The sequence below is a fragment of the Nicotiana attenuata genome, unplaced genomic scaffold (assembly GCF_001879085.1).
Source record: "Nicotiana attenuata strain UT unplaced genomic scaffold, NIATTr2, whole genome shotgun sequence".
NCBI classification, from domain to species: domain Eukaryota; kingdom Viridiplantae; phylum Streptophyta; class Magnoliopsida; order Solanales; family Solanaceae; genus Nicotiana; species Nicotiana attenuata.
In genome coordinates this window covers 23130-34132 of record NW_017675887.1, presented here as the reverse complement: position 1 = coordinate 34132, position 11003 = coordinate 23130, and the positions used below count along the sequence as shown (strand labels likewise).

The 11003-nt window shown below is 35.9% G+C and overlaps 1 protein-coding gene across 1 annotated transcript; it reads right to left on the bottom strand.

Moving 5' to 3' along the window:
* Positions 1 to 1826: 1826 nt before the first annotated feature.
* Positions 1827 to 4140, bottom strand: LOC109220552 (guanine nucleotide-binding protein subunit beta-like protein). Its single transcript, XM_019385014.1, has 2 exons — positions 3161 to 4140; positions 1827 to 2303 (listed from the first exon to the last, which is right to left on the bottom strand). The coding sequence occupies exons 1-2, from the start codon at positions 4034 to 4036 to the stop codon at positions 2202 to 2204; spliced, it is 978 nt and encodes a 325-aa protein (XP_019240559.1). The 5' UTR covers positions 4037 to 4140; the 3' UTR covers positions 1827 to 2201.
* Positions 4141 to 11003: the final 6863 nt, after the last annotated feature.

The following is an 11003-nucleotide window of genomic DNA, read 5'->3' as shown; positions in this document are numbered from 1 at the left end:
GTGTAAGTTAAAAAAAAAATTGGGGGTGGGGGTAGGGGTGGGGTGGGGGTGGAGGGGAGGGGGGTTTGGGGCGGGTGGGTGATGCAGAAAAACGAAAAAAACAGAAAACAGAAAATTAAAAATTAAAAAAGAAGTAAAAAAAAAATTTGAAGGGTTTGCGGGGGGGGAGGGGGCAGGGTGGGGTGGGTGGGTGGTGCAGAAAAAAAAATAGAAAATTAAAAATACAAAAAAAAAAAAAACGTAAAAAAAATTTTTTTAAAGGGGAGGGGGTTTTGCCAGGGGGTGGGGTGGGAGGGGGGGTGGATGATACAGAAAAAAAAAACTAGAAAATTAAAAATACCAAAAAAAGAGTAAATTTTTTGGGGGGGGGGGGGGGTTGGATGGTGTAGAAAAACAAAAGAACATAAAATTGAAAAATACAAAAAAAAAAAAAAAAAAAAAAACAAAAAAAAAAAACGTAAAAATTAGGGACAACTAGATAAAATTCTATATAAGTTGGGTTGAGATACCTTTTTGTTTTGGGTGAGTTTCATGTGTTGAATTTGGGCTGCTTAATGGGTCAGAATGGACTATAAAATATAATGGGTTAATTTGGGCTCAGCTCAAATTAACCCATGAGCTAAAATGTTTGTAACCCAACCCATTAATCTCTAGGCGAGTTGGGCGGGTTAGATAGGTTTGGGCTCAAATTGCCACCCTACTCCTGATATCAAAAAGGTCAGCTTCTTATGAAAATTAGATGAAAGTAACCTCATGGCAGAAGATACATCTCTCCAGCTTCCGTTTACAGTTGTTATTTTCAAAGAAAGTTCTCACCAAAATAAGTGTGAATTCAACACTTGAGCCTGAACTGGCGAACCGAAGTTACTTTCGGAACCATACTTCCTACAGCTAACATGTGTCCGGTCCAGCGGGAACGCGCAGCGCAAACCCTATTTTACATCCCTTAAAGTCCTTTATGGATTTCGAGTTGGGAATAGAGCAGTGGCTTATTCGGCGCTCTATCGTCAAGCATTGAATGAAGGGAGGGAGGCTCGAAAGCTTCCTTCGTAACTCCCGAACTTCTTCGTAGTGGCTCCCTTAGGATCCCTCTTGTTCCTGTTTAGTCCCTTTCATTTCGGAAGTTCCAATGCTACGCCTTCAACCACTCGGCCATCTCTCCTACATAACGATTATGACCCAAAAACCGAGTGAATAGCGAGTCTGACAAGGCGCTGGAGTGAAGTGATTCCCGGGTGGGAATGGCGATCGGAGTTGGACTACTATGCATTCTATCAGCTTGGAATAGCTATAAGAGTTTCCTTTTTTCTCCTCTTTTGCCAATCATTTAATGTAATAGAAAGAACTTAAGAAAAGGTCCACTATTTGTTTGTTGGAGAGTACGTAATCCGTTGCAGCATAATTATCTGAACTTATCCCACTGACTAATTTTGTATGCTGAAAGAATATATGAACTTCACTGATATTCAAATTCGTTCTAGTGTTACAGCTTACAAGTTAAAATTCAGTGATCTCTTTGGGTAGCCTAGTCCGATCTTCAATATTCTCTTATGAAAACTTAATCCTGAAAATCTTATGAATTATAGCAAACTGACCCTTCAGGCTCATCTCGTAATTGCACCAGAGTACAGAGTAACCCCCATTTTCCACCAGATGTGGCATCGCGCCTTCACACTACCTACGTTTACTCATCTGAGTGACACTTGCTAATGACAATAACCAGAGCATATTTTCCCTGATACAAGTCACCGGACAAGTATTATGCGGGGGGGGGGGGGGGGGGGGGGGGGTTGGAACAACGATAAACATGAGAAACAATACAGGCATAGTTTACCTTATTCCCCTTTGTATGGCACAACAAAGGCTCCTATAATACAAGGAAAAGGTGACAAGTGACAACTCTTTTCCGCCACCAGACATAAGCAAAGAGTCACAGCTCACTCACATGAAGTGAAGACCTGCAGAAGATGCAGGAAAATAACATGCAAGGCACTCTAATACTCGAAGACTAAGCAAAACAACTTAGATTTATAGCAAGATATCCTATGTAACAAATACTAAATAAGAATTCCAAAACTGAAACAGTTGAGGCCTCGAAACCATGAAAAACAGGGAGAATCCAAAAATCCTATTTCCAAGATATTAGCAATCTAAACGCCTTCAAATCAGTATGGCCAAATGGCTCCCCTAGATGCACTTTCCTAATAACGCCCAATTCCCCATACTCTAATCAAACCATCTGTGTATCCACCGAAAAGTGTAGTTCCATCAGCACTCCAGCTCAAACAGGTGCAGTATATGATCTGCCAATTGAGATGCAAAATATCAGATCCACATATAATGTATTTCCCATCCAGAACAATTGAAATGTAACATAAAAATAATTCGGTCCATCCGATGCACGCTTTAGTAGAAGAATGTTATAGACTTGGAAAACTTAAAAAAATGCACGCTTTACTTCAACTAGGGGATACAAAAAAGTGCAAATATGCACAGGGGATACGACATTTCACACATGTACGGATAATTTTTGTTTTACCCTACTTGTATTGTGCAATTTCCCGATGAAGTGGATTCAATTGAATCAACACAGTTAGCTCTGCCACCCTCTCATGGCATAGTACATATTACACCACAAATTTTAGAGACTGTAAGCAGCTGATCAAAGCTCAGAAGAACAGGTCATTAACAGCAATGTCACACAGCAAATGTTACAATTATCCTACATTCTTAATCGGGTTATGCTGCCTATGCATTTGGTGTGGAGTGGAATACATCTCTTCTGCTAAATATTTTACCTTGGGATATAATTTTCTAGAACATTTTGACATATGACATTTGTCAATAAAAATTGACAACAAAGTGTTGATTAAAGCTAAGATTGTACAAGAGTTGGAGATATTTGAAAGATAAAATGACTACCTCAGTTTGGTGAAAGTATTTTCCTTGGAACAGAATTTTGTAGATTCCAAATTAGCCAAACACTATAACATTTTCCTAAAGGAATTTTTTTTTAATCACACTAAACATAACCCAATTCAATGAATTAACTTATACAATACATGAATTTAAACCGCAATAATAATCACATGAAACAACAGAGCCAACAAAAACAAAATATAAAGCTCATAAAATTAAAAACCAGAAGGACAATAAAGACCTTGTTTTTGGCAGCAGCAGTTCCCTCAGCAGATATTTCACTCTCTTGTTTCAGATCAACTTTAAGATCCACCACGATGCTCTTACTCTCCAAATCCCAAATTTTAATACTTGATTCCGTAGCAGCACAAAGCCAATACCTATTCGGACTAAAACATAAAGCATGAATAATAGACCCAGCCTCAAGCGAATACAGTTTCTTTCCCTCAGCCAAATCCCAAAGCAAAATAACTCCGTCCTTTCCTCCACTAGCACACAATGAACCATCAGGAGAAACCGCAACGGTGTTCACATAACCACTGTGTCCAGCTAGAGTAGACCTTAGCTTACAGTTCGTTAAATTCCAGATTTTCACAGTCCGGTCCCACGACCCAGAAACAATAGTTGGCTGAAGATTGTTTGGGCTAAAACGGACACATGAAACCCAATCCGAATGTGAGTCCCCGTCCATAATTGTGTACTTGCACTCACCGAGCGTGTTCCAGAGTTTAATGCTTTTGTCACGTGAGGCTGACACGATTTGACGGTTATCGACGGAAAATGCAACGGACAACACATCCTTAGTGTGACCTACGAAACGACGAGCGGTTGTACCAGCTTGAAGATCCCATAAACGGAGCTCACCGTCCCATGAACCGGAGAGTGCAAACATGCCGTCAGATGAAAGGACGACGTCTTGGACGAAATGGCCGTGGCCAGTGAGGCGACGGCGGGGAACGCCGTATTGTGGGCCGTCTTTTGTTAGTGACCAAACGATGATGGATTTGTCACGAGAAGATGTGACGATCATGTCGGAGTTGTCAATTGGGGTGGCGATGGCGGTGACCCAGTCAGTGTGGGCCCTCAATGTGCCGCGGAGGACTAGTGATTCCGACATTTTGTCAAACAGGTGGTGGTGGTGGTGTTGGCCTCGTCACTGTGTAGAGTTTGGAGGCAGAAGTTTGTAGTATGATGATAGTGTAGAGAAACCCTAGGGTTTGAAGTGGATGAATTTATATGATGGAAATTTTGTTCGGGTTTTTAAGAATGGATTTGACACCGTTACCAACAAAAAACCAACAAAAACAAAAGTATTTATCCTTGTCTATCCATTTATTTTTTTACCCATAAACTAATTATATTTCTTAACCATACTAGTTTTTGTGGGGAATTTTTTCTTTATTTCCAATTCTTTTTTATTTCTATGTTTCTTTTCTTTCTTTTTTTCTTTTTTTTCTTTTCTCCTTTTCTTTTTTCTCGGTTTCTTCTTATTTTTTTCTTTTTTTCTTTTCTAATTTCATTTAACTTCTTTTTTTTATATTTTTTTCTCTTCATAATCTAATTTCATTTACTGTTTTTACTATTTTTTATTATTCTTTTTTTTATACTATTACTAAAGAAAAACCAAATTGTGTACCAATTAAATGTAGCTAATACAATCAAAAAATACTAACTAACATATGACACCAGTATAGTATATAGTTATACCAATAAGGTATACAATTGTACGCAAAGAGTTAAAAAAAATCTAATTCAATTATTAAACTGAAATAATATCAGTTGTCAATAAAAATTTCAAAAAATTCTAAAAGGATCTAATTGTAAGACTATACCATTACATTATATATCATACTATAATATTTTATTTTATTTTTTGCATTTTCAGTTTGCCCCTCGCGCTGGGTAAAAGCTTAAAGCAAATTAAAAGGGAAAAGGCAAGTGAATTTACGTGTAATAAGTATACTATTATAGTATATTGTATACTATTACAGCATACTGTTACAGTATATTGCATATTATACAGCATACTATAACAATATATTATATACTATAATAGTATACTGTTGCAGTATAACTATATACTCCTATAATATATTGTATACTGTAGCGGTATACTGTTAGGTAACTGTGTTCTTCTTCGATTATTACAATATACCGTTGCAGTATATTGTAAACTATAATAGTATACTGTTGCAGTATAGCTATATACTCCTACAGCATATTGTATACCGTAGAGGTATACTGTAGTTGTGTTCTTCTTCGATTTTCAACTGAAAATTTCGATCTCAATCACCTCAAATTAGCTCCAAATGCTATCAAATTTCAGTATGAACTTTTAGAAGGTACTATAAGCAATATTTAACAATACCCACTTTGAATCAAACAAGAAATCTTCAAAATAAAAATTTTAAATTCAAGGGCCAAGGCAAGAGCAAGAGCTAGGGAAAGAACAATAAAAAAAGTGGAGCAGAATTGAAACTAACTAGAGGTCAACTTCTCAGATAATCAGATCTAATTTCTTTTTGAAGAAGGATATAAGGGAAATGGAAGAGTTTGTCCAAGTCTTCTTTACGGAGACGAACTTTATCCAAGTCATTGACATCTGGGTGTGTCAAAAGAAAGAGTTTGTGTGCAAGAACTAGCTGGGGTTTTTGTGTTCCTTCTTCCGCATCCATGACTACCTTTTTCTTTGCTATTTCTTGGTTTTTTTTGTTTCACTGTATTTCAGATTCTTTCTTGTGGAAGAGTTTATACAAAGTTAATAACCGGGTAGATAGTTTTGGGCGCATGAGTAGGAGTAGTAAATAGTTTGGGGCTGGGCATTAAAGGGTAAATAGTTTGGAATTGATGGGTATAAAGTGAGATTTTTTTCTTTTAAGAAGGGGGAGCATTATGGGGAAAGCAAACAGGTCTGGGTACTGAATCTCGATTGTTTGAAAATAAAACGGGTTAATTTCAAGGTTTTCAATTTAGGGATTTTTTCATTCCTATACAGTGTTGGAAACTTTATTACTCTAAATGTTCATGTTTAGTAAATTACCCTACCTATACAAGTTTTGTTTACAAAATATATTTATTCCACCTTAAAAGGCACCCAATCCATTATTTGTGGCTTCAATCAAGGGATTTAGTTACACATTTTCCTTCTTTCTCTCCTCTCTCCCTTCCTCTCTCTCTCCTCCTCTCCACATTGCCTCGTGAGGCTATTTGCATAGAGAACCTCACTCCATGGCTAAAGTTGCTTCCGTGCCGAGACAAAGCTGGGCTTTCTACATTGATGGACAGACCTTCTATCTACAGAGGATTTTATCACTCTCAGAGATTGCATTTGGTCTCGAATGAATTTGATCTAGCTGAAGCAAGTTCCGGAATTGTGCTTGAACAGACATTTAGCGTTGCTCTTCAACCGGTTACTTTAGGAAGTGGCATGACATCATCTGTTGGCTCAATACGATAGCCAAGTTGGTCATTGAGCTTGTTGTTTGGATGAAAGTTAGTGGAAGGTGTGTTCTTTCAAATACTAGTAATGTGTATGTCCAATTAGAGCCGAACTTGGTGTCAGAATTGAAGAGTACTTCAGCTATGCAACAACAATCTGATGTTAAGAATTTGATATCTCAAGCTTGGAGTGACATGAGCTTTGAAATATTATACCACTTAAAAATAATTTTTATACAAATTTTATACAATATGTCTTTTGTATATTTTGTATTTGATTTATACATAGTAAAAACAAATTTCATACAACTAATTATATATTATACAATTTATCTACAACTTATCTTCAATTTTTATACATTATTTCTACCCAGTTAAATACAACTACAATAACATACAACTTAAATACAAATTTTATACAAATTGGTTCAACATTCATATATAACAACTAGCTTTTTATAATATATATATATATATATATATATATATATATATATATATATATATATACAGAATACTTTTTTTTTTACAATTTCGTAAATATAATGTATATCATGTCTTCTTCTTCTTCTTCGACGAGTTTCAATCTGAAATTCAACCAAAATCAAGTCTAATCTTCACCAAAACACCCTCAAAATTGAGATATAAAATCCAAATCATATTCCCAATTGTTTGCAACAACACCCAATCCAAACAAATAATGGTTTTTGAAAACCCAAATTCGAATTCAAAGCTTTAAAGCTTTTTAATGGCTGTCAATGGTGGAATTGCTGCTCTCTTTTCCTTTGCTTTACATTACTGAAATTAGGGATTGAGAGATAGAGAGAGACGTAGAGAGAATTCCCAATTCTTTGCAACAACACCCAATTCAAACAAATAATATTTTTTGAAAACCCAAATTCGAATTCAAAGCTTCAAAACTTTTTAATGGTTGTCAATGCTGGAATTGCTGCTCTCTCGTGCAAGATACGTGGGAGGGAGGATATGGAGAGAGAAAAGGGGGGGGGGGGGGTAGGGAGATATATAGTGATTTTAGGACACTAATTATTATCATTAATTCTCTTAAAATGTACAAAAATGGTAATTGGGTATATAAAATGTAATTATAGTAAAACTTGTGTAGGGAGGATAATATAATTTCATATAGTGTATAGGAATGTAAAAATCTCTTGAATTTATTGTACCACAATCAGTAACTTATTTTCTGCTATGAAAATGTCACTCGGTTTTACTTACACTAGTGTGTTGCACGTGTGCATCGCGTCAATTAGCATAAATGTATATAAGAATATATTGTTGAAAGTTAGCTATTGACATTAAACTAAATCTAATACTCCCTCCGAAACAATTTATGTGAACCTGTTTGACTGGTTACAGTGTTTAAGAAAAAATGAAGATTTTTTGAATTTGTGGTCCTAAACAACTCAAAAAGGGGCCCAGAGTATTTGTGTGGTTAAAAAAGCTTCTCATTAAGGATAGAATTGTAACTTTAAGCTAAATTATTTCCAAATTTAGAAAGGGGTCATTCTTTTTGGAATGGACCAAAAAAGAAATAGGTTCAATTAAACTGGAACAGAGGGAGTATTTGTAATACGTCTTAAACTTCAAAAGCACTTATGAAGTATGTCAAAAAGAAAAAAATAATATAAAATAAATTTGAATTTGGAGTCCTAAATGTAGTATTTTTTACATAGTTAAAATAAGAAAAAACTAATTAATAAGCAAATTTTAATTAATTTTTACTCTTAAATATTAGAAAAATAATTATATGATTATTTTATCTAGTGTGTAATTTATTTTAAAAGTAAAAGACGAACGATATTTCGGTAAAGAAAATCGTGCTTTTAATATAGTAATAATATGAATAAAAAGTGTTACACATTCAAAGTCTTAAAGACAAGGAAGGGTTATGGATTCTAATACAACTACAAGGATTCATGTTAAGGAAGAAAGTCAAAAACTCCAAGTTAAAAGAAATAGTATACGTTGAGAATCGTTAACCCGTAGGATTCAACCATAATACTATGCGTTGTGGATTCATAATAGTATATATATGCTGTGAATTCACAGCGTTATGTATCTTAATTAAGTAACCAAAATGAATTTTTTTTTCTAATGTAAGGAATTTTAGTTTTGTTACATAATTTAAACAAGAAAAAGGATTTATATAAGGTAAACACTTAATGAATTTAAAGTCCTAAATATTAAGAATCTATACATAGGTCAAATAAGGAAAGATATAATAAGTAAAGTTTGAATTGATTTTAAGGTCCTAAATATTAAGAAAGTAATTAAATTACGATTTTGTCCAATGTAAAATTAATTTTAAAGGGTAAAAAAGGCGAACGACATTTCGCTACGGGCCTTCGTGCTTTGAATATAGTATAGATAAAGGTTTTACTTTATGATCATATTTCTTATCATATTTGATTTTCCTATCTGTTAAAAGAGACGACAACATATGTACCATAATTCCTTTGCTTGGAACAAAATTATGAATCTCACGTATTTTGGCTAGTCCTTTTTTCTTATGGTGTCACGAGCCCAAAACTACCCAGGCCGTGATGGCGCCTATCGTGATACTAGGCTAGCCAATCCACTACACAAAACATAAGGAACTTTTCCTTTAATTCAATATTAACTGACGATTCATAAAATTACCATTTTTAGCATTTCAAGCAAGTAGAGATAAGTAAGATATTTAAACACTGCCCCAAAACCCGGAGTCATCAGTCATGAGCATCTAAAAGGAAATACAAATCTGTATTGTTCCCTTAATACAAACAAGTCTGAGAATGTACATAATGACGAAATAGGAAAGAGAAAGGCGAGGCTGCGGACGCCGTGCAGCTACCTCGCAATCTCCGAAAGGCTCCATAGGGAACAAATCCGCTCTCACTCAGTCCTGGCACCTGAATCTACACACAAGGTGCAGGGAGTAACGTGAGTACGCCACCTCAGTAAGTAACAATTATAACTAAAGACTTGAGTGCAGTGACGAGCATTTAACGATCATGTAAAGCCATATAATAAGCAACAGTGAAAATAATTTTAATCGAGTCAGAAATCTACATTCCGAATTTTTCATAAAATCTCCAGTTTTCCATTTAAAATCTCGTATAAAATATTTGTTCAATGTTTTCATTAGAGGCTCAATGTAAAGAAGAGTGAAAACAGTAGTTTCATAAAAATATCAGCCCCTCGGGCACAGTGTCACTCATAAATAAAGCCTCTCGGGCATGCCTCTCACTCACTTGTGACTCTACTCTCATAAGTCAATGCTCACACTCAACACTCTCACTCAATAGGTACCATATAACAACGCTGCGCGCGCGCATCCCGATCCATATAATAACCGCTGCGGCGTGCAGCCCGATCCATAATAGTAACCGCTGCGGCGTGCAGCCCGATCCATATATATATATATATATATATATATATATATATATATATATATAATGCTGCGGCGTGCAACCCGATCCATCACTATACTCACAATCCGGCTCTCGGCCTCACTCTGTCATCATCCTCAAAAGCCACTCGGGCAACTCATCACAAATCACGGGGATTCAGCCCAAAATATCTTTCATTAATTAAAAACAGAGTGATAAACAGGAATAAACAGTGAACAGGTATAAATCATGACTGAGATTATATTTTCTATCAAAACAGTGCGAGAATAGTAGTAAAATATCCCTGAGGGTCCAAACAGGTCGGCACAAGGCCCCAAACATGGCGTACAACCCAAAATATAGTATCAATCTCTAAAATACGGGATATCATATGATTTCAAATCAAATACGTGGCTTAATAGTCGCTATGGAACGGACCAAGTCACAATCCCTACCGGTGCACGCCCACACGCTCGTCACCTAGCATGTGTGTCACCTCATTTATCAAAACAATACAAAATACCGGGATTTCATACCCTCAGGTCTAGATTTACAATCGTTACTTACCTCAAACCGTCCAAAATCCTAATCCGCGATGCCCTTGCCTCTTAACTCGGCCTCCAATTGCTCCGAACCCACGCAAGAATCTCTCCAAAAATCGCCTTCTACCGAGCTCCCAATTAAATTTTGTGATATGAACTCAAAACCCTCGTTTTTGATCTTTAAGTTCTGCCCAGGTATTCCTTCTTCGCGTTAACGGGCCACCCATCGCGTTTGCGATGAACAAAAACTCTAAAAAGCCATTTCCAAACTCTTGTCAGACAGCTTGTAGTATAATGGTCATAACTTTTAGTACAAAACTTCAAACTCCAAATGGTTTAATATTTTTAAAACAAGACACCAAGATCTACAACTTTCTTGTTTTGGTAATTTTCCAATTCCTTATAGATTTTGAGATATAAGCTGCCAAAGTCAGCCCTGTGCAACACAAATTTCTTCTTCATCTTCCCGGACAGTCTGTAGTGTACTAGCCATAACTCTTTGTACACAAATCCAAATGATAAATAGTTTACTTTTATGAAAACTAGACACAAAGGGCTACAATTTTTGTTTTCGGTTCATCTTCAAATTCCTTATAGATTGTGAGATATGAGCCTCCAAATTCAGACATGCGTAACAAAGATTTTTCTTCTTTGCGAACGCGAGGATCTCTTCGCAAACGCGAAGAACAAAGTCCCTGAAGCGAAATCCTTC

Coding starts and splice junctions, on each gene's coding strand:
- LOC109220552 (XM_019385014.1), bottom strand. CDS start 4,036: ATGTCGGAATCACTAGTCCTCCGCGGCACATTGAGGGCCCACACTGAC. Junction 2,304..3,160: donor CTGCTGCTGCCAAAAACAAG/GTCTTTATTGTC, acceptor CTCAATTGGCAG/ATCATATACTGCACCTGTTT.